A 23642-nucleotide genomic window follows, 5' to 3' on the forward strand; every position below is an offset into this window, starting at 1 on the left:
GCTCACAGTTTTAATCCCCATTTCCCAGATGAGGGCACTGAGGCCCAGAGACGTGAAGTGACTTGCCCAAAGTCACCCAGCTGACAAGTAGCGGAGCCGGGATTTGAACCCATGACCTCTGACTCCAAAGCCCGGGCTCTTTCCACTGAGCCACGCTGCTTCTCTTGGGATGTCACCGCTCGACAGGCTACACGCCAGGCACCGTACCGAGCGCTGGGGTAGCTGCAGATTCATCCGGTCGGACCCGGTCCCTGTCCCAAATGGAGCTGGCGGCCGAAGTATCGGGCACAGAATCCCCATTTTGCAGATGAGGAAACTGAGGCTCAGAGAAGTGAAGCGTCTTGCCCAAGGTCCCGCAGCCAAGTGGCGGGGCTGGGCTCTTTCCACTGGGCCACACTGCTCCTCACCCTCTCCACCTCCCCGCCCTCCTTGCTTCTCCCCAAAACAGAGCCCCCATGTCCAGTCTCCTGATGGCCTGGCAGGGACTCGGGGCGGGGGAGACCCCCCGAAGCTCGAAACCTCCCCTCCATTCATTCATTTATTCATTCATTCATTCATTCATTTATTCTCATTCTAAGTTTGTTCGCATTTATTACTCTATTTATTTATTCTACTTGTACATATCCTATTTATTTCATTGTGTTAATATGTTTTGTTTTGTTGTCTGTCCCCCCCCTTCTAGACTGTGAGCCCGCTGTTGGGTAGTGACCGTCTCTAGATGTTGCCAACTTGGACCTCCCAAGCGCTCAGTACAGTGCTCTGCACACAGTAAGCGCTCAATAAATGCGATTGATTGATTCTATCGTATTCATGATTCTATCGTATCGTATTCGTATCCACCTCCCCGCCCTCCTTGCTTCTCCCCAAAACAGAGCCCCCATGTCCAGTCTGCTGATGGCCTGGCAGGGACTCGGGGCGGGGGAGACCCCCCCCAAAGCCCGAGACCTCCCCTCCATTCATTCATTTATTCTCATTCTAAGTTTGTTCGCATTTATTACTCTATTTATTCTACTTGTACATATCTATTCTATTTATTTCATTGTGTTAATATGTTTTGTTTTGTTGTCTGTCCCCCCCTTCTAGACTGTGAGCCCGCTGTTGGGTAGGGACCATCTCTAGATGTTGCCGACTTGGACTTCCCAAGCGCTTAGTCCAGTGCTCTGCACACAGTAAGCGCTCAATAAATACGATTGATTGATTCTATCGTATTCATGATTCTATCGTATCGTATTCGTATCCACCTCCCCGCCCTCCTTGCTTCTCCCCAAAACAGAGCCCCCATGTCCAGTCTCCTGATGGCCTGGCAGGGACTCGGGGTGGGGGAGACCCCCCGAAGTCCGAGACCTCCCCTCCATTCATTCATTCATTCTCATTCTAAGTTTGTTTGCATTTATTACTCTATTTATTTATTCTACTTGTACATATCTATTCTATTTATTTCATTGTGTTAATATGTTTTGTTTTGTTGTCCGTCCCCCCACTTCTAGACTGTGAGCCCGCTGTTGGGTAGGGACCGTCTCTAGATGTTGCCAACTTGGACCTCCCAAGCGCTTAGTACAGTGCTCTGCACACAGTAAGCGCTCAATAAATACGATTGATTCTATCGTATTCGTGATTCTGTCGTATCGTATTTGTATCCACCTCCCCGCCCTCCTTGCTTCTCCCCAAAACAGAGCCCCCATGTCCAGTCTCCTGATGGCCTGGCAGGGACTCGGGGCGGGGGAGACCCCCCGAAGCCCGAGACCTCCCCTCCATTCATTCATTCATTCTCATTCTAAGTTTGTTTGCATTTATTACTCTATTTATTTATTCTACTTGTACATATCTATTCTATTTATTTCATTGTGTTAATATGTTTTGTTTTGTTGTCTGTCCCCCCCTTCTAGACTGTGAGCCCACTGTTGGGTAGGGACCGTCTCTAGATGTTGCCAACTTGTACTTCCCAAGCGCTCAGTACAGTGCTCTGCACACAGTAAGCGCTCAATAAATACGATTGATTGATTCTATCGTATTCATGATTCTTTCGTATTGTATTCATATCCACCTCCCCGCCCTCCTTGCTTCTCCCCAAAACAGAGCCCCCAAGTCCAGTCTCCTGATGGCCTGGCACGGACTCGGGGCGGGGGAGACTCCCCAAAGCCCGAGACCTCCCCTGCATTCATTCATTCATTCTCATTCTAAGTTTGTTCGCATTTATTACTCTATTTATTTATTCTACTTGTACATATCTATTCTATTTATTTTATTGTGTTAATATGTTTTGTTTTGTTCTCTGTCTCCCCCTTTTAGACTGTGAGCCCACTGTTGGGTAGGGACCGTCTCTAGATGTTGCCAACTTGGACCTCCCAAATGCTTAGTACAGTGCTCTGCACACAGTAAGCGCTCAATAAATACGATTGATTCTATTGTATTCATTGAGTGCTTACTGTGTGCAGAGCACTGTACTGAGCGCTTGCGAAGTACAGGTCGGCAGCATGTGGAGGTGGGCCCTACCCAACAACGGGCTCACAGTCTAGAAGGGGGAGACAGACGACAAAACAAAACATGTCGACTGGTGTCAAAATCTTCGGAACAAATAGAATTAAAGATGTGCACATAAGTGCTGTGGGGTTGGAGGGTGGGGTAAATATCAGCCGCCCAAAGGTCACAGATCCAATGAAGTAGCGTGGCTCATTGGAAAGAGCTCGGGCTTTGGAGTCAGAGGTCATGGGTTCAAATCCTGGCTCCACCACTTGTCAGCTGTGTGACTTCGGGCAAGTCACTTCACTTCTCTGGGCCTCAGTTCCCTCATCTGGAAAATGGGGATTAAGTCTGTGAGCCCCCCGTGGGACAACTTGATTACCTTGTATCTACCCCAGCGCTTAGAACAGTGCTTTGCACATAGTAAGCACTTAATAAATGCCATTATTATTATTATTATTAGTAGTAGTAGTAGTAGTAGTAGTATTATTATCCAAGTGTGTAGATGACGCCTCCAGGCCCTCTGGTTCCCGCGGTCAGTGACAGGATACCCGGAGTCCACTACAACGCGCTTGAAATGCAAGTGACCCTTCTGCGACAATCAATCAATCAATTGATCTTATTTATTGAGCGCTTACTGTGTGCAGAGCACTGTACTAAGCGCTTGGGAAGTGACAACCCCCCGGCCCCCTGGCCCTCAGCGGCTGGAGCCCGGACACAGGAGTCAGAAGGACCTGGGGTCCCATCCCGGCTCCGCCACTGGTCTGCTGGGTGACCGTGTGCTAGTCGCTTGGAGAAGCAGCGTGGCCCAGGGGAAAGCGCCCGGGCTTTGGAGTCAGAGGTCATGGGTTCAAATCCCGGCTCCACCAACTGTCAGCTGGGTGACTTTGGGCAAGTCACTTCACTTCTCTGTGCCTCAGTTACCTCATCTGTACAATGGGGATTAAAACTGTGAGCCTCCCGTGGGACAACCTGATCACCTTGCAACCTCCCCAGTGCTTGGAACAGTGCTTTGCACATAGTAAGCGCTTAGTAAGTGCCATCATTATTATTATTATTATTATCACCTTGTAACCTCCCCAGTGCTTAGAACAGTGCTTTGCACATAGTAAGCACTTAACAAATACCATTATTATTATTAGTATTATTATTATTACAATGGGGATTAAAACTGTAAGCCCCCCGTCGGACAGCCTGATCACCTTGTAACCTCCCCAGCGCTTGGAACAGTGCTTTGCCCATAGTAAGTGCTTAACAAATACCATCATCATTATTATTATTATTATTATTACAATGGGGATTAAAACTGTAAGCCCCCCGTGGGACAACCTGATCACCTTGTAACCTCCCCAGCGCTTAGAACAGGGCTTTGCAGATAGTAAGTGCGTAATAAATGCACTTTATTTATTATTATCACCTTGTAACTTCCCCAGCGCTTAGAACAGCTCTTTGCAGATAGTAAGTGCGTAATAAATGCCATCATTATTATTATTATTATCACCTTGTAACCTCCCCAGCGCTTAGAACAGTGCTTTGCACGTAGTAAGCGCTTAACAAATACCATCATTATTATTATTACTTCACTTCTCAGTTCCCTCATCTGTTAAAGAGGGACAGAGACTGTGAGCCCCCCGTGGGACGGGGGACTGTGTCCAACCCCATTTGCTTGTATCCACCCCAGCTCTTAGTACAGTCGTTGGCACATAGTAAGCGCTTAATAAATTATTATGAACAGCTCCCCTCACCCCCCAAATCCCAGGGTTCTCCTGGGCTCACGGGGTCATTTTCTTTTTTTTTAATTCATTCATTCAATCGTATTTATTGAGCGCTTACTGTGTGCAGAGCACTGTACTGAGCGATTGGGAAGTCCAGGTTGGCAACATATAGAGACGGTCCCTGCCCAACAGTGGGTTAGGCACTTACCTAACTTCTGAGCCTGTTGTTGCGTAGGGACTGTCTCTAGATGTTGCCGACTTGGACTTCCCAAGCGCTCAGTACAGTGCTCTGCACAGAGTAAGCGCTCAATAAATACGATTAATTGAGTGAATGAACATACCTTGTGCCAGGCATTTTATGAAGTGCGGGGGTAGTTGTGAGGTAGTTGGGTTGGACAGAGGCCCTGTCCCTCACCGGGCTCAGAGTCCTCCGGAGGTGGAGCTGCCCCGGTCCCGGCCCCGGGTGGGAATTGACCCGATGCCAACCGTCCAGGAGCTGGCAGGAGAGGCGGGAACCATCGGTAGTGGCGGCAGAGGGGGCAGAGAGTATAATAGCATAATAAATAATTAATAATTATTATATTATATAATATTAATATAATATTTAATATAATGCATTTGTTAATTAATATAATATAATTGTTATAATATTATTTATTGTAAATAAATAATAAATACTTATATTATTATTTATTTTATTTGTGCGTATCTATTCTATTTATTTTATTTTGTTCGTATGTTTGGTTTGTTCTCTGTCTCCCCCTTTTAGACCGTGAGCCCACTGTTGGGTAGGGACTGTCTCTAGATGTTGCCAATTTGTACTTCCCAAGCGCTTAGTACATCATCATCAACATCAACATCAATCGCACTGTACAGTGCACTGTACAGTGCTCTGCACATAGTAAGCGCTCAATAAATACGATTGATGATGATGATAATAATAATAATAATGGCATTTGTTAAGCACTTACTATTTGCAAAGCACTGTTCTAAGCGCTGGGAAGGTTACAAGGAGATCAGGTTGTCCCACGGAGGGCTCACAGTCTTAATCCCCATTTTGCAGATGAGGGAACTGAGGCCCAGAGAAGTGAAGTGACTTGCCCAAAGTCACACAGCTGATAATTGGCAGAGCCGGGATTTGAACCCATGACCTCTGACTCCAAAGCCCGGGCTTTTTCCGCTGAGCCCCGCTGCTTCTCTCCCGAGAGGCCCACCCTCAGCTCCGCGGCACTTCCGTCCACCCCCGTCTCCCCCCTCTATTCATTCACATTCATTCAATCGTATTTATTGAGCGCTTACTATGTGCAGAGCACTGTACTAAGCACTTGGGAAGTCCAAGTTGGCAACAGATAGAGACGGTCCCTACCCAACAGTGGGCTCACAGTCTGGGGCGCGGAGGGAACAGAGAACAAAACATATTAACTAAATAGAATAAATATGTACAGATAAAAGAAATCTAGACCGAAAGCTCGTCGTGGGCAGGAACCTGTCTACCAGCTGTGATGCGGACCTATACACGTGTGGATTTGATTATGTTGCCAACTTGTACTTCCCAAGCGCTTAGTACAGTGCTCTGCACACAGTGAGCGCTCAATAAATACGATTGATTATTTGAAGGGTGTTTAAGCGCTGACCCTGTGCCAAGCACTGTTCCGAGTGCTGGGGTAGGTACAAGTTCGTCAGGTTGGATGCGGTCCGCTGTCCTACGTGGGGCTCGCGGTCTTAAATATGGAAGTATATCATCCTCTCCCAAGTGTTTAGTCCGGTGCTGTGCACACAGTCAGCGCACGATAAATAATTAACAATAATAATAATAATAATAATAATGGCATTTGTTAAGCATTTACTATGTGCAAAACACTGTTCTAAGCGTGGGGGGATACAAGGTGATCAGATTGTCCCGCTCACAGTCGTCATCCCCATTTTACAGGTGAGGTAACAGGCTCCGAGAAGTTAAGTGACCTACCCAAGGTCACACAGCAGGCATATGGCGGAGCCGGGATTTGAAATGCCATGGCCAATCACCTATTTTTGGGTCCTGGGTTGGGAAAAGAGCCGGGGCGGTGGGGACGGGGGGTTGTATGCGCGTTCGTTCGCTCCCAGGATATTCCAGGCTGTGGGATGGAGAGAAGCAGCGTGGCTCAGTAGGAAGAGCCCGGGCTTTGGAGTCAGAGGTCATGGGTTCAAATCCCGGCTCTGCCAATTGTCAGCTGTGTGACTTTGGGCGAGTCACTTAACTTCTCTGTGCCTCAGGTACCTCATCTGGAAAATGGGGATTAAGACTGTATATATGTATATGTGTTTGTACATATTTATTACTCTATTTATTTATTTTATTTGTACATATCTATTCTATTTATTTTCTTTTGTTAGTATGTTTGGTTTTGTTCTCTGTCTCCTCCTTTTAGACTGTGAGCCCACTGTTGGGTAGGGACTGTCTCTAGATGTTGCCAATTTGTACTTCCCAAGAGCTTAGTACAGTGCTCTGCACATAGTAAGTGCTCAATAAATACGATTGATGATGATGATGATGACTGTGAGCCCCCCCCCCCCACCGTGGAACAACCTGATCACCTTGTAACCTCCCCAGTGCTTAAAACGGTGCTTTGCACATAGTAAGCACTTAATAAATGCCATCATTATTATTTTCCCCCAAGCACTTAGCGCAGTGCTTGGCGCACAGTAAGTGCTTTATAAATTCGATTGAATGAATGAATGAAGGAGAGAATCAGAAAGACGTGGTTTCTCATCCCGGCTCCACCACTTGTCTGCTGTGTGACCTTGGGCAAGTGGCTTCGCTTCTCTGAGCCTCAGTTCCCCCCTCTGTAAAATGGGGGTGGAGACCGTGAGCCCAGTGTGGGACAGGGACTGTATCCAACCTGATTAGCTTGGTTCTACCCCGGCGCTTAGTACAGTGCCTGGTGTCTAGTAAGCCCTTAACGGGTACCATTTGGGGTGGAAAAAAAATGTTCTCAGTATGCCAGCCTCCTTTCATTCATTCATTCATTCATTCAGTCGTATTTATTGAGCACTTACTGTGTGCAGAGCACTGTACTGAGCGCTTGGGAAGAACAAGTTGGCAACATATAGAGATGGTCCCTACCCAACTGAGCTGCGGGGCTGGGGGGGACCTAAGTAGTGGTAATAATAATCATGGCGTTTGTCAAGTGCTTACTCTGTGCCAAGCGCTGGGGAAAATCCAAGATAATCAGCCCAAATACAGTTGTTTTCTCACATGGGCCTCCCAGTCTGAAGAAGAAGCATTGAAACCCCATTTTACAGATGAGGAAACCGATGTCCAGAGAAGCGAAGTGATGTGTCCAAGGTCACACAGCCGTCAGGTTTAGAACCCAGGTTGCTCGGCTCCCGGGCCGTGGCTCTTTCCACCAGGCTGTGGCTGCTTCGGGTGATGGATTCGAGTTCAGCTGCCGCTTGGGGTGCTGGTCTCGAGTTCAAGCTACTGCTCGGGGTGATGGATTTGAGTTCAGCGACCGCTTGGGGTGATGGTCTCGAGTTCAAGCTACCGCTTGGGTAGTGGATTCAAGTTCAGCTACCGCTTGGGGTGGTGGTCTCGAGTTCAAGCTACCGCTCAGGGTGATGGATTCAAGTTCAACGACTGCTTGGGGTGATGGATTCGAATTCGGCTACCACTTGGGGTGATGGTGTCGAGTTCAAGCTACCACTCTGGGTGATGGATTTGAGTTCAGCGACTGCTTGGGGTGATGGGTTCGAATTCGGCTACCTCTTGCGGTGGTGGTCTCGAGTTCAAGGTACCGCTCGGGGTGATGGATTCGAGTACAGAGACCGCTTGGGGTGATGGATTCGAATTTGGCTGCCGCTTGGGGTGATGGTCTCGAGTTCAAGCTACCGCTCGGGGTGATGGATTCGAATTCAGCGACCGCTTGGGGTGATGGATTTGAATTCGGCTACCGCTTGGGGTGGTGGTCTCATTCAAGCTACCGCTCGGGGTGATGGATTCGAGTTCACCTACCACTTGGGGTGATGGATTCGAATTAGGCTACCGCTTGGGGTGATGGTCTTGAGTTCAAGCTACCGCTCGGGGTGATGGATTCGAGTTCAGCGACCGCTTGGGGTGATGGATTTGAGTTCGGCTACCGCCGATCTCCCAAGTCCTCCGACTCCCAATCCCGGGCTCCTGTCTAGGCAGCGTCGGGGAGGAGGGTTTAGGCATCAGTCAGTTGATCAATCCGTCAGTCGGCGGTATTTCTTGAGCGCTCCCGGCGTGCCAAGCACTGTACTGAATGCTTCGGCGAGGCCAGCACAAGAGAATTGGTAGACATATATGATCCCTGCCCTTGAGAAGCTTACGTTCTAGGGGGGAAGACAAAGTATTAAAAGAAATATCAGCTAGGGGAAGCGGGCAGAAGACCGGGAAGATGGGGGTCCGGGCCGTGGGAGCAAAGTGCCCAGGGGCGTCGGTGATGAAGAAGGGAGGGTGGAGAGAGCGGGGGAACATCAGGTTAGTCAGGGAAGGCTTCCCGGCGGGAGATGATAATAATAATAATGATAATAATAATAATAATGATGGCATTTATTAAGCGCTTACTACAACAACAATAATGGCATTTATTGAGCGCTTACTATGTGCAAAGCACTGTTCTAAGCGCTGGGGAGGATACAAGGTGATCAGGTTGTCCCATGGGGGGCTCACAGTCTTTAATCCCCGTTTTCCAGGTGAGGGAACTGAGGCCCAGAGAACAATAATAATAATAATAATGACATTTGTTAAGCGCTTACTATGTGCAGAGCACTGTTCTAAGTGCTGGGGAGGATACAAGGTGATCAGGTTATCCCATGGGGGGTTCACAGACTTTAATCCCCATTTTCCAGATGAGGGAACTGAGGCCCAGAGAATAATAATAATAATGGCATTTATTAAGCGCTTACTATGTGCAAAGCACTGTTCTAAGCGCTGGGGAGGGTACAAGGTGATCAAGTTGTCCCATGGGGGGTTCACAGTCTTTAATCCCCATTTTCCAGACGAGGGAACTGAGGCCCAGAGAAGCGAAGTGACTTGCCCCCAGTCACACAGCTGACAATTGGCGAAGCTGGGATTTGAACCCATGACCTCTGACTCCAAAGCCCGGGCTCTTTCCACTGAGCCTCGCTGCTTCTCAGTGCTCTGGTCACGTAAGGGCTTTGTAAATCCATCAGTGGTATTTACTGAGCGCTGAGTGGTATTGACTGTCTCTATATGTTGCCAACTTGTACTTCCCAAGCGCTTAGTACAGTGCTCTGCACACAGTAAGCGCTCAATAAATACAATCGATGATGATTTACTGATGCAGTAATCCAGTCGGGGTAGGACGAGCGATTGAATGAGCAGGGTAGCGGTTTGGATGGAGAGGAAAGGGCGGATCTTGGCAACATACAGAGTGCAGTGCTCTGCAGCCAGAAGAGCTCAGTAAATAATAATGGCATTTATTAAGCACTTGCTATGTGTCGAGCACTGTTCTAAGCACTGGGGTAGATACAAGGAAATCGGGTTGGACACAGTCCTCGTCCCACCTGGGCCTCCCGCTTTTAATCCCCATTTCACGGGTGAGGGAAACCGAGGCCGGGAGAAGCGAAGTGACTTGCCCAAGGCCACACAGCTGACAGAAGGAGGGGCCGAGATGAGAACCCAAGTCCTTCCGATTCCCGGGGGCCTGGGCTCCATCCATTAGGCCACACCGCTTCCCACTGAGTGACCGACACCAACTGTGGAGAGTCTGCGGGCGTGTGACGACCGGGATTTTACTCCTGGCCGTGGTGGGAGTTTGGGTTCCCGGGGGGGAAAAGGAAGGGGAGGCGAGGTGAGCATCCCGGGAAATCTTCCCTGCCTCCCCCAGTTTTGTGTGCCGGGATCCCCCGAAAGACGTTCACTTTCTGGAGAAAGTTCCCCTCCTTCTCCGCTCCTGTCAGTCCGTCACTCTATATGTTGCCAATTTGTACTTCCCAAGCGCTTAGTACAGTGCTCTGCACATAGGAAGCGCTCAATAAATGCGATTGATGATGATGATGATCTAATGAACACTTATCGGGTGCAGAACGCTGCGCTTGGGTGAGTCCAGTGTAGCAGAATCGATAGCCACGGTCCCTGCCCACAACGAGCTTATGGTCTAGAGGGGGAGGCAGACCATCTAATAGAAAGAAATGAATTTGGGGTATGGACGAGGGTGGAGTGAGTAGGGGGTGAAAATCCAAGGGTCAAGAAGAAATCCGCAGAAGGGAGCGGGAGAAGAGGAAAGGGGGGGCTTAGTCGGGGAAGGCCTCTTGGAGGAGGTGGGCCTTCAGTAGGGCTTTGAAGGGAGGGAGAGGAATTGTCGGAGATGGGGGTGTTTAATCAATCAGTCAATCAATCGTATTTATCGAGCGCTTACTGTGTGCAGAGCACTGGACTAAGCGCTTGGGAAGTCCAAGTTGGCAACATCTAGAGACAGTCCCTGCCCAACAGTGGGCTCACAGTCTAGAAGGGGGACACAGAGAAAAAAAGCCAAACATACTAACAAAATAAAATAAACAGAATAGATATGTACAAGTAAAATAAAGAGTAATAAATCTGTACAAACATACATACATCTAGAGATGGTCCCTACCCAACAGTGGGCTCACAGTCGAGAAGGGGGAGACTACCCCCTATCAGAGACTACCAGAGAAGCGGCGTGGCTCAGTGGAAAGAGCCCGGGCTTTGGAGTCAGAGGTCATGGGTTCAAATCCCGGCTCTGCCAACTGTCAGCTGTGTGACTTTGGGAAAGTCTCTTAACTTCTCTGTGCCTCAGTTTAAGGCCAGAGGCGGGACGCGGGCGAGATGGGCGAATTCCAGGTCCAGTGAGAAGGTGGGCATTGGCCGAGCGAAGCACGCGGGCAGCCAGGTGAGGTAGGAGGGGACAAAGGGGACAGGAGTTTCCGTTGGATGCAGAGGTGCCCGGGCAACCGCCGGAGGATATTGAGAAGCAGCGTGGCTCAGTGGAAAGAGCCCGGGCTTTGGAGTCAGAGGTCATGGGTTCAAATCCCGGCTCTGCCAGTTGTCAGCTGGGTGACTTTGGGCAAGTCGCTTCATCATCAATCGTATTTATTGAGCGCTTACTGTGTGCAGAGCACTGTACTGAGCGCTTGGGAAGTACAAGTTGGCAACATATAGAGACAGTCCCTACCCAACAATGGGCTCACAGTCTGAACTTCTTCACACACACACACACACACACACACACACACACACACACACAGAGTCTTCACTTCTCTGGGCCTCAGTGACCTCATCTGGAAAATGGGAGTGAAGACTGGGAGCCCCCCGTGGGACAACCTGATCACCTTGTAACCTCCCCAGCGCTTAGAACAGTGCTTGGCACGTTTACGCGCTTATTGAGGAGTGGGGAAACATGAACTGAATGGTTTTGTAGAAAAATGATCCAGGCAGCAGAGTGAAGCGTGGACCGGGAACTGGAGGCTGACGCGGTAATGAAGATGGGGTGGGATAAGTGCTCGGATTAAGGCGGTAGCAGTTTGGCTGGAGAGGAAAGGACAGATTTTAGCAGCGTTGGGAAGGCGGGACCGACGGGATTTAGTGATGGATTGACTGGGTCAAATGAGGGAGAGGAGAGAGACGACCCTCAGATCGGCGCTCTTCACCAGATCAGTCCCCGACAGAATAACGATAGTAATAACCAGTATCGGTTAAGCGCTTACCGGGGTGCCTAAGCCCTGGCGTAGATAACCAGGGCCTCACAGGGGTGGGTGGGAGGGAGAAAGGGAATGGCAGATGAGGAAATCGAGGCACCGAAAAGTGAAGTGACTTGCCCAGGGTCACCCAGCAGGCAGATGGCAGAGCCGGGGTGAGAACCCAGATCCTCGGCTAGGCCCCGCTGCTTCCCTTTCGGTCCCGAAATCCCGCCGGCTCTTCCCCCGGGAGCATCTCCAGAATCCTCCCCTTCCTCGCCGTCCAAGCTTGCCACCACCCCGGGCCCCATCTCTCCTCCAGGAAGCTTTTCCGGATCAATGGCTCATCTCCTCGTCCTTCATTTACTCCCAGCACTTAGTACAGTGTCTAAAAAAAAAAAAGAAAAGGAGGTGGGAAGGGGGTCGTTGTTCATTCATTCATTCCGTCGTATTTATTGAGCGCTTACTGTGTGCAGAGCCCTGTACTAAGCGCTTAGGAAGTACAAGTTGGCAACATTGTTGGCATGAGAGAGGAAATTGGGGCACAGTAAGTAAGTTGGTACTAGAAGAGCCAAGTGTGCGGTGCTGGGCTGTATGTAGTAAATTGGCGAGGTGACGAAGGAGGGGGCGGCTGATTGCTTTAAAGCCGGTGGTGAGGAGTTTTCTGTTTGATGCTCGTAATAAAGAATGTTTTTCAAGTGCTTACTACGTGCCAGGCACTGTACTAAGCGCCGGGGTGGATAGAAGCAGATCAGGTTGGGCGCGGTCCCTGTCCCACGTGGGGCCCCCAGACTCAGTCCCCATTTTAAAGATGAGGGAACCGAAGCCCGGAAAAGTGAGATCATCATCAGTCGTATTTATTGAGCGCTTACTATGTGCAGAGCACTGTACTAAGCGCTTGGGAAGCACAAATTGGCAACATATAGAGACAGTCCCTACCCAACAGTGGGCTCACAGTCTAAAAGGGGGAGACGGAGAACAAAACCAAGCATACTTGCCCAAAGTCACACAGCAGACAAGCGGCAGTGCCGGAATTGGAACCCATGACCTTCCGTCAGCCAGGCCCGGGCTCTATCCGCTATGCAGCTTCTTTAATGCGGACGGTGGTGGAGGCATAGAAACACACTACGTGGTGAAACAGTTGCCACATTATGCTTTCCGAGCGCTTAGTACAGTGCTCCGCACACAGTCCGCGCTCAATAAATAAATACGCTTGAATGAAGGTAGCCTCCCGGAAAGAGCTTGGGCTTGGGAGTTGGGAGACCTGGGTTCCACCCTTGGCTCCGCCGCTTGTCCGCGGTGTGTCCTTGGGCAAGTCGCTTAGCCTCTCTGGGCCTCAGTGTCCTCATCTGTAAAATGGGAATAGGTTGACGGTGATACCCAGGTGGGGCAGGGACGGCATCTGGTCTCCCAAACTTGAATCTACCCTGGCGCATGGCGGGCACTTAATAAATGCCGTCGTTATTTCTACCACTCCTGCTAAGTGCGTGAGAAAGTAAGAGGCGTGTCGCCTGCCTCCAGAGAGCTTACAGTTTAACGGGGGAGACCGACACGGAACCATTTGCAACTGGAGAACTGACGGTATTTATTAAGCGCTCACTGTGTGCAGAGCACTGTCCTAAACGCTGGGATGGAATACGCAGGCGGGACCTTCCTTATCAAGAGGGTGAGGCCCGTGAGGACTCCTTTTCCGGAATGGGGTTGGATTCACCCACCGTGGCCTCCTCTCCCGGGACCGGCTGCTCCGACTCCGGTAGCCCACTCTTGGGTAGGGACCGTCTCTATACGTTGCCAACTTGTACTTCCCAAGCGCTTAGTACAGTGCTCGGCACACAGTAAGCTCTCAATAAATACGATCGATTGATTGGTAGCCAAAGGGATCCAGCCTTGGAGGCGAGAGAGGGAAGGCAACGCGGAGACAGGAAAACAGAGATCCTTTCTCTGTTTCTCTCTTCCTCTCTTCTTTTCCCCCCTTCCTCTTTTTCCTGTCCTTTCCGTCTTTTCACTTCCTCTCTTTCCCACTTTCTCTCTTTCCCACTTCCTTCCGTTCCTCAGCATTGATTTTTCTCCCCCACCTTCCCAGCTGAAGGCTCCTCCGTGCGTCTCGTTCATTCCTTCGATCGTATTTATTGAGCGCTTACCGTGTACATCTCCCCAGGGAGCCTGCGTGGCCCCTCCCCAGGCTGGCGGGCAAAAAGTAGCCGGCCACCGTTGGAAACATGCTGGCTGGTGAGCTGGAAGACAGGTAGCACGCGTGTGTATGTTTATATGAGTGAGAGAGACGCGGAGAGAAACAGGGCACTGGTCTCTATTGAATAGTAAATGTGGTATTTAAGCGCCTATTTGTGCCAAGCGCGAGAATGATAATCAGGTTGGACACAGTCCCCTTTCCCGGGCAATAAAGTCCTGTCCTCGGTTGTCTCCCAATGTTGGGTAGGGACTGTCTCTATATGTTGCCAATTTGTACTTCCCAAGCACTTAGTACAGTGCTCTGCACATAGCGCTCAATAAATATGATTGATTGATTGTCTCCCCGCTCGACGTCCAGCCGCTGACCTCAGCCCGTCGTGGGCTGAGCTCTTAACGAGCGTTTGGGGGAATCCAAGGGAATTAATCGATAGGATCCCTGCCCTCAAGGAACTTGCCCTCTCACGGGGGGGGGGGAATCAACCAGTCGATCGGAGGGATTAACTGATGGGGGGGAGGGCGGTACGGAAGTAATAATAATAATGATGGCATTTATTAAGCGCTTACTATGTGCACAGCACTGTTCTGAGCGTTGGGAAGGTTACAGGGTGATCATGTGGCTCAGTGGAAAGAGCCCGGGCTTTGGCGTCAGAGGTCATGGGTTCAAATGCCGGCTCTGCCAGTTGTCAGCTGGGTGACTTTGGGCAAGTCACTTCTCTGGGCCTCCGTTACCTCATCTGGAAAATGGGGATTAAGCCTGTGAGCCCCCTGTGGGACAACCTGATGACCTTGTAACCTCCCCAGCGCTGAGAACAGTGCTTTGCACATAGTAAGCGCTAAATAAATGCCATTATTATTATTGTCCCACAGGGCTCACGGTCTTAATCCCTGTTTTACGCAGGCCCGGAGACTTGCCCAAAGACACCCAGCTGACAATTGGCAGAGGCCGGATTTGAACCCATGACCTCCGCCTCCAAAGCCCGGGCTCTTTCCACTGAGCCACGCTGCTTCTCTGACACACGGGGAAGGGGAGGCCGCAGGGGCCTTGGGCTTGCCCAGGTTACCTCGAAGAGGGTGGGAGGGTTAAGAGCGTGTCGTCGGGGCCTTGGCGAGGAGAGGCTCGAGTGGGGCACGACCCCTCCGCCCCCAGGTGCGGGCGGCGGGAGGGATTGGGTCCCAAGGCGGGCACAGGCCACTGACTCACTGTGGCTTTTGTCCCGGGGCCGCCGGCAGCCGCCTTCCCCCACCGGCTGAACCTCTTCTACCTGGCCAACGACGTCATCCAGAACTGCAAGAGGAAAAACGCCATCGTCTTCCGGGAGGCGTTTGCCGAGGTGCTCCCCGAAGCGGCCGCCCTGGTCAAGTAAGTGGCCGGAAAGCCGCCCCCCGCGTGTCCGTGTCCGTCCGTCCGTCCCCCACGGGACCGCGGGCGGCCCTCAGCCGCGCCCCGGGCCCTCCCCTTCTAGGGTGGGCTTCGGTTGCACGCTCTCCGTCGCCTCTGTCTCGTGCTGGGTCCTAATGTATTCACTCATTCAATAGTATTGAGCGCTTACTGCGGACTGGACTAAGCACTTGGGATGTACGAGTCGGCCGCATATAGAGACGATCCCTTTCCAACAACGGGCTCGCAGTCTTGAAGTCTGTATCTGCGAGTCCCCAGCCCCTCGATGGCATCGGGGCCCTGGGATTCTGCCCTCCCACCCCTCGACCCCATGGGAGAATCTTTGCATCATCCCCCAGTTGGCCCGGCCAGGGTTTCCATGGCAATGGTCGACCTGCGGCGTCCCTTGAGGGGAAGGGGTAGCGCCTCCGGCCACGCTTCCCCCACCCCTCCTCGCCTTGGACTCAATAATCAAACGTCCCGAAGAGCTCAGGGCGCGAGAGCGGGCGCGCGGCTCACGGGCTGGCCCCGGCTCGGCCGGGGCCGGGAGTTAACGGACGGGGAAGGCGTCCCGGAGGAGGTGGGGCTCCGGGAGGGAGTACTTCCAGACGCCTCTTCCGCATTGGACGGGTTCCCCGGGAGCCGGGTAGCGGTCGCGTGCGGCGTCCGGGCGCTCGGCCCCGGGCCTGACGCTCCTCTCGCATCCCGCCGACCAGGGACCCGTCCGTCTCCAAGTCCATCGAGCGGATCTTCAAAATCTGGGAGGAGAGAAACGTCTACCCGGAAGACACGATCGTGGCGCTGAAGGAAGCTCTCAGTAAGGGCGGCGGGGGTGGGATGCCCGCTGGACAGGGAGAGAGGTTAGGGAGGGCAAGAGATCCAGCCTCCATCCATCCATCCATCCATCCATCCGTCCGTCCGTCCATCCATCCATCCATCCATCCATCCATCCATCCATCCATCCATCCACCCGTGGTATTTAGAACGGTGCTTGGCACATAGTAAGCGCTTTACAAATACCATCATAATTATTATTGAGTGTTTCCCGTGTGCAGAGCACTGGCCTAAGCCCTCGGGAGAGGACACGCAATAGACTGGATCCGTGGCCTCAAGGAGGGTTTGGTTTTTATTGTTTGTTCATTCATTCGACTGTATTTACTGCGCGCAAAGCATTGCACTACGTGTACGCCGTACTGTACTGACTGCATTGTGCCGAGCCCGCTGTTGGGTAGGGACCGTCTCTAGACGTTGCCAACTTGGACTTCCCAAGCGCTCAGCACAGTGCTCTGCACACAGGAAGCGCTCAGTAAATACGATCGAATGAGTGAATGAACATTCCTGCCCACAGGGAGCCCACAGTCTGGAGTCTTCGTTTTTTTAGTTGTTTCGTTTTGAGTGGTATTCGTTAAGCGCTTACTACGTGCCAGGCCCCGGACTGAGGGCTGGGGAAGATAAAAGTTAGGCGAGTCGGACGCGGTCCGTGTCCCACGTGGGACTCGCAGGCTTCATCCCCATTTTCCAGATGAGGGAACTGAGGCCCAGAGAAGTGAGGTGACTTGACTAAGGTCACCAAGCAGAAGAGTGGCGGGGGCCGGGATTAGACCCCGGGGCCTTCCGACTCTCTCTCAGGCTTTGGCTCCGTTCACTCAATCGAGAAGCAGCGCGGCTCAGTGGAAAGAGCCCGGGCTTTGGAGTCAGAGGTCATGGGTTCAAATCCCGGCTCCGCCTCTTGTCAGCTGGGTGGCTTCGGGCGAGTCGCTTCACTTCTCTGGGCCTCAGTTCCCTCATCTGGAAAATGGGGGTGAAGCCTGGGAGCCCCCCCGTGGGACAACCTGATCACCTTGTATCCCCCCCAGCGCTTAGAACGGTGCTCTGCACATAGTAAGCGCTTAATAAATGCCATCGTTAGTATTATTAATCGTATTTATTGAGGGCTTGCAGCGTGCAGAGCGCTGTACTGAGCGCTTGGCTCTAGCCACCGGGCCCCCCACGCCAAGCCAGACGGGTGGTGGTCTCAAGGGGCTTCCGGCCTTTAGGGACCGGTGGTTGGGGAGCGGGGCCTTTGGTCCCTTCCACCGGTTTGAGGGTGGGCCGGGGCAGCAGGGGGTCCGCTCGGCCGCCCCCGTAGTGGCCGCCCCTCCCGGCAAGGGGCCCGAACCGCTCTGTCTTCCAGGTTCCACTTTCAAAACCCAGAAGCAGCTGAAGGACAGCCTGAACAAACCACCAAACAAGCCATGGAAGAAAACGCCAAGTAAGGGGGCCGGGGGCTTTCCCCCCAAGTTCGCTCCCCATCTCCCTCTCCCGGGACCCCCTGCCCGCCCGCCCCCATCCAGGGAGCCGCTGGTCACCGTAGCCCGCCGTCCAGGAGCAGGGCAGGGCGGGCCCGGGGAATAATAATAATAATAATGATGTTGGTATTTAAGCGCTTACTATGTGCCAAGCACCGTTCTAAGCGCTGGGGTAGATACAAGGTAACCAGGTTGTCCCATGCAGGGCTCACAGTCTTCATCCCCATTTTACAGATGAGGTAAATGAGGCACAGAGAAGGGGCTTGCCCAAGGTCACACAGCAGACAAGCGGCAGAATCGGGATTAGAACCCACAACCCCTGACCCCCAAGCCCGTGCTCTTTCCGCCAAGCCACGCTGCTTCTCTGAGCGGGGAGGGCAGTGTCCCGGGCACTTGGGGGGGAGCGGGTGCGGAAATAGGGGCGAGCGGAGTGGAAACTGAGGCAGGGCCCAAGGGGCCGATTGAGCCTGGGCGTGTAGCCCCTCAGGCGGGGCAGCTCCCCACCCGAATCCGGCCGGACCCCCGGTGCCCACGGCTCGGCGGGCCTCCCCGGAGCAGGAGACCCTCTGGGATTCCCGGGCGAGGGTCCGGGGCGCCGCGATCCTAAAGGGTTTGGTGTCCGGGCCCCACAGCCTCCTCGAACCCGAAGGCCGCCCTGAAGTCGAAGATCGTCGCCGAATTCAGAGTAAGTCGCCCGGCGGGGTCGGCGGGCCGGCGACCCCGAGTCCGGCTGGATCGCCAAGCCGACACGGGGGGACTTGGCTTCCTGGGGGAAGAGGGCTCTGGGGGGTTCCCCTCCAAAGCGGCGGTCCCCCCGGCCCCCTCGAGCCGTGGAAGGCGCTGAGCGGCGGCGGCGGGGGCGGCCTTCTGTCCAGTCGCAGACCCTGATAGATGAGCTGCTGCTGTCCAAGCGCTCCGAGGACCAGATGGAGCTCAAGGAGAAGCAGCTGGCCACCATGAGAGTGGACGTGTGCAGCACCGAGACCCTCAAGTGTCTGAAAGGTAAAGAGAAACCGGGGCGGGGGACGGAGGGGGTCCTGCAACCTCCCTGGGCCTCGGTTTCACTGGGGGAGAGGATGCCTGCCTTTCCTCCCTCCCTTTTAGACAACGGGGCCTCTCCTAGGGGCCTAGGGGACTTTAGGGGCCTTTCTTCGGGCCCCGCCGGCCCGAGTTTGGGGGTCGGGGGGCCGGCCCTGACCGCGGGAGCCCCCCCGGTTTCAGATAAGACGGGCGGCAAGAAGTTCTCCAAGGAGTTTGAGGAAGCCAGTTCGAAGCTGGAGGAGTTTGTCAACGGGCTGGACAAGCAGGTGAAGAACGGGCCCTCGCTGACGGAGGCGCTGGAGAACGCCGGCATCTTCTACGAGGCTCAGTACAAGGAGGTCAAGGTGGTGGCCAACGTGAGTGTGTCCCGCCCCGTCCCCCCGAGGAGGGCACCGGGGGGGGCGAGCCCGGCTTTTGACCCGCGCCCCTCCCCGCCTCGCCCCGCCAGGCCTACAAGACGTTCGCCAACCGCGTCAGCAACCTGAAGAAGAAGCTGGACCAGCTGAAGTCCACCCTCCCGGACCCCGAAGAGTCTCCGGTGCCCTCGCCCAGCGTGGACGCGCCCTCGCCCACGGGCTCCGAGTCCCCCTTCCAGGGCATGGGGGGCGAGGCCTCGCCCTCGCCGGCCGCCGAGAGCGAGAAGTCGGGCTCGCCGGCCCCCGCCACGGACAACCGCGACGTGGAGGACATGGAGCTGTCCGACGTGGAGGACGACACGGCCAAGATCATCGGTACGGCCCCGCCGGCCGCCTCCCCGGATCCCCCCGGCTCTGCCTTCATCGGGGGCGGGCGGGCGGGCGGGCGGGCGGGAGGGTCCCCGCGGCCGGTCGACTTCACCCCCTCCGCTTCCCTTTCCGTCGGGACAGTGGAGGACCGGAAGGAGAAGCCGGCGGCCGAGAAGCCGGCCGGGCCCGCGCCCGCCTCCGCGCCCGTCCCGGCCAAGCCGGCCGACTGCCCCCCGAAGGCGGCGCCCGGCCCCCCGGCCCCCACCCTGGCGGCCACGTCGCCGACCCCGCCGCCCCCTAAGCCGGCCACCCCGGCGCCTCTGCCGCCGTCCCCCGCCCTGGCCCTGCCCAACCTGGCCAACGTGGACCTGGCCAAGATCAGCTCCATCCTCAGCAGCCTCACGTCCGTCATGAAGAACACGGGTGAGGGGCCCCGTGGGGGACGGCCGGGTTCGCTCCCAGTCCGTTTGAAGGCCCCTTTTTCCGCCCAGACGGTCCCCCCCCTCGCACCACAAGCCAAGCACGTTCGTTCGTCCGTTGGATCGTGTCCGCGGAGCGCTTACTCTGTGCGGAGCACTGGACTAAGCGCCTGGGAGAGGACGATGCAGCGATAAACTGAACCGGTCCCTCCCCACCACGAGCAGCCCGTTTCCCACCCTGCTGCCCGTCCCGTCCCTCGGCACGTCGCCTGCCACCCCCGCTTTTCCTCATCCCGCCGCATCCCGTCCGGCGACCGCCGGCCAGAGAACGGGAAGTGGCTCCGGGCTGGGATCGGACCGTCCCGACCTCGGTCCGTCAGTCGATGGCTTTTCTGTCGAGTGCCTACCGGGCGGCACGCGGAGCGCCTGGGGAGGCACAGTATTCATTCATTCAGTTGTATTTATTGAGCGCTTACTGTGTGCAGAGCACTGCACTAAGCGCTTGGGAAGTCCAAGTTGGCAACATATAGAGACGGTCCCTACCCGCCTTCCTGTCGTCACCAGGGGTGAGCCCCGCGTCGAGACCGTCCCCGTCCGCCCCCACCAGCCCCTCGGCCCTGACGGGGGGCCCGAAAGCGCCGGCCCCGGCCCCCGCGGCTCCCCCGAACCCGCTGGCCAACATCCTGTCCAAGGTGGACATCACCCCGGAGAGCATCCTGTCCGCCCTGTCCAAGACCCAGGCGCAGGCCGCCCCAGGGCTGCAAGGTAACCCGGGGCCGGGGGGGCGGGAGGAGGGAGCGGGGCCGGCGGTTTCCGCGGCAGAAGGGAGAGCATCCCGTCCGTCCCCTCCAGGTCTGTCGTCCCTGCTGCAGAGCGTGACGGGGGCCCCTCCCGGCGCCGTCGGCGAAGCCGGGCCCCAGAGCGGCTCCGCGGGGTCTCCGGCGTCCAGCCTGAAGGGGCGGCCCGCGGCCCCCTGCGCGCCCGCCTTCGGTGCCAAGAGCTTCGGCTACTCGCCCGACTCGGAGGCGGCGGGGCCGCCCGCCCTGGCCGGCGGTAAGGCCGCCTCCCCCGGGGTCGCCCCCTCCTTCAAGCCTCCCGCCAACTCCCTGGGCTTCGCCGGCCCCCTGACCGTCGGGCCGGCCCCCGCGCCGCCGGCCGAGGGCCCCCCGGGCCGGCCGCCCGAGGCCCCCCCTGGCCGGCCGGAGGCGGAGCCGGCCTCGCCCAGCCTGGAGATGAAGATCCACAACTTCCTGAAGGGCAACCCGGGCTTCAGCGGGCTGAACCTCAACATCCCCAACCTGGGGGGGCTGGGGGCGGGCCCGGCCCCCGGGGCCCCGGCCGACGGCCACCCGGCCGACTTCCCGCGCGGGCCGGCCCTGGACAACGTGGACGGCACCCCGGTGCGGGACGAGCGGGGCGGGACGCCCACCCAGGACGAGATGATGGACAAGCCCCCGGCGGGGGCGGGGCCCGGGGCGGGCGGCGTGGACCCCGTGGCCCTGCTGTCCAAGATCATCAGCCCGGGCTCCTCCACGCCCAGCAGCACCCGCTCCCCGGGCCGGGACCCCGGCTACGGCCCCTCGGAGCCCCCGGGCCCGGCCTCCGGCCCGGGCTCCCCGCGGGACGACTTCTACCCGGCGGCGGACGCCCCGTTCCGCGAGGACGAGGATTACCGGGACTTCGAGTACTCGCGGCCCGCGGCCCCGGAGGGGGGCGGCGCGCTCGCCGACGGCCCCTCCGGCTACCGGCCCATCCCGCCCAGCTACGGCCGCCCCCGGGGCCGGGGGTTCGGGCCGGAGACGCCCTTCCCGCCGGCCGTGAGGGCCCTGCTGGAGCCGGCCGAGGGCCGCGAGCGGGCCGCCTCCTCGCCGGGCCTCTACGGCGCCTACGGCCCCGACCGCTCCCCGCCGCCCGGCGAGGCGGACCCCTTCTTCGGCGGCGGCGGCGGCGGCGGCCGGGCCCGGGAGGGCTACCCGGACTCGCCGCCCGCGGGCCCGGCCCGGCCCCTCTTCTCGGCCCCGGCCGCGGACAAGGTCCCGGCGTCCGCCCTGTCGGCCACGTCGACGACGGAGTTCAAGAACATGCTGAAGAACGCCTCCTCGCGCAAGCCCTCGGACGACGGCGGCGGCAAGCGTTTCGGGCCGCCCGGCGAGCCCCAGGGGGGCCCGGCGCCGCCGGCCGAGGAGCGCTACCGCATCGAGACGCGGGTCTCGTCCTCGGCGTCCTCGGCGGTGGCGGCGGCCTCGTGCCCGGACCCGGCCGACGGGGCCCGGGAGAAGGGGGAGCCCATCGAGACCCTGGGCTACCGCAACGCGGCCAGCCGCCGGATGTCGGGGGGCGAGCCCATCCAGACGGTGGAGTCCATCCGCGTGCTGGGCAAGGGGGGCCGCGGCCCCGGGCGCGAGGGGGCCCGCGGGGCCAGCTGGTTCGAGCTGAGCGGGCCCGGCGGCGCCTTCGACAACGGGCCCTCGGCCGGGGCCGCCGCCGCCGCCGCCGAGCTGCCCTCCCTGGGCGGGTTCAAGGCGCCGCCGTACAAGGAGCGGGGGCCCCCGTTCGCCGACGGCGGCGGCGGCGGCGTCAACAGCTTCCGCCCCAACAGCTTCGCCGCCGTGGCCGCCTTCGACCGCCACCTGCCCCCGCCGCCCCTGGTGGAGCCCCCCAAAGAGCACGGGGGGCTCTTCGCCCGCGACCGCCTGGCCCCCCCCGCCGAGGCCCTGGCCCACGCCGCCCCGCCGCCCCCGCCCGGGGCCGAGCACGGCGGCGGCGGCGGCGGCGGCGGCGGGGTGCCCTTCCCCGGCCCGCCCCCGCCCCCGCCGGGGGCCGAGCACGCCGGCGGCGGCGGCGGCGGCGGCGGGGTGCCCTTCTCCGGCCCGCCCCCCGTGGACCACGGCGGGGTCGGGGTCCCCTTCCCGGCCCCGCCCCTGGGGGACCTGGCCGGGGTGGCGGGCCTCCCGCTCTTCTCCAAGGAGCACGCGGCCGCCGCCCTCCTGCCCGCCGCCCTGAAGGAGCGCTTCGGGGTGCTGCCCGCCCCGCCCCGGGACCTCAACGGGCCCGCCCTGGCCCGCGCCCGCGACGGCCTGGGCCTCCCCGGGCGCGGGGGCGGCTGTGCGGGGGGCGGCCCCGCCCCGCCCAGGGACGCCGGGGCCGGGGCCGGCGGGCTGGTCCTCAGGAGCCCGCGCCCGGACTTCAGGCCCAGGGACCCTTTCCTCAGCCGGGACCCCTTCCACAGCCTCAAGCGGCCCCGGCCGCCCTTCGCCCGGGCCCCGCCCCCGTTCTTCGCCCCCAAGCGCCCCTTCTTCCCGCCCAGGTACTGAGCGCTCCCGCCGGGGGTCCCCTTCCCTCCCTCCTCCCTCCCGCCCCGGCCGCGGCGCATCCGCCGGAGCTTCCCGCCCCCCGCGTCCCCCCCTTCCCGCCGCCCCCCCTCCGCCCTCTCTCTTTTTCTGTTATTCCGTAACGGCCCCCGGGACGCCGAACCCTCTCCCGCGCCCCCCGCCCCAGCAGGCCTCCCCTTCCCCCGAACCGCCGGAGGGGCCCCCCGCCCCCGTTTTAACCCGGTTTCCAGCGAGTGTTGCCGTTGAAATAAAACTTCCGACAGTGCGGTGGCTGACCCGCAGCGATGTTGGGGTGTTCTTTGGGTGGGGGGGTGGACGGAGACCCTCCGCACCCCTTTCCTCGCCTCCGGCGCAGGTGAGGAGGTGGGAGTCGGACGAGTGGACAGCTCCGGACCGGGGAGGGTCGGAGTGGGGGTCTTTCCCCCCCGCAGACGG

The 23642-nt window shown here is 57.3% G+C and overlaps 1 protein-coding gene across 1 annotated transcript in view; it reads left to right on the forward strand.

The window, feature by feature from the left end:
* The window catches only part of RPRD2 (regulation of nuclear pre-mRNA domain containing 2), a 31654-nt gene extending 8382 nt beyond the window's left edge, over window positions 1-23272 (forward strand). Inside the window, exons 2-11 of the mRNA XM_038768860.1 lie at window positions 15255-15384; window positions 16119-16219; window positions 17576-17653; window positions 18323-18375; window positions 18566-18692; window positions 18912-19087; window positions 19180-19462; window positions 19598-19879; window positions 20440-20640; window positions 20728-23272. Coding sequence (XP_038624788.1) covers window positions 15255-15384; window positions 16119-16219; window positions 17576-17653; window positions 18323-18375; window positions 18566-18692; window positions 18912-19087; window positions 19180-19462; window positions 19598-19879; window positions 20440-20640; window positions 20728-23189 — 3893 coding nt within the window. The 3' untranslated portion in view covers window positions 23190-23272. The remainder of the gene's footprint in view (window positions 1-15254; window positions 15385-16118; window positions 16220-17575; window positions 17654-18322; window positions 18376-18565; window positions 18693-18911; window positions 19088-19179; window positions 19463-19597; window positions 19880-20439; window positions 20641-20727) is intronic.
* The last annotated feature ends 370 nt before the right edge of the window (window positions 23273-23642 follow it).

This window comes from Tachyglossus aculeatus, chromosome Y4 (assembly GCF_015852505.1).
Source record: "Tachyglossus aculeatus isolate mTacAcu1 chromosome Y4, mTacAcu1.pri, whole genome shotgun sequence".
Taxonomy (NCBI): Eukaryota; Metazoa; Chordata; class Mammalia; order Monotremata; family Tachyglossidae; genus Tachyglossus; species Tachyglossus aculeatus.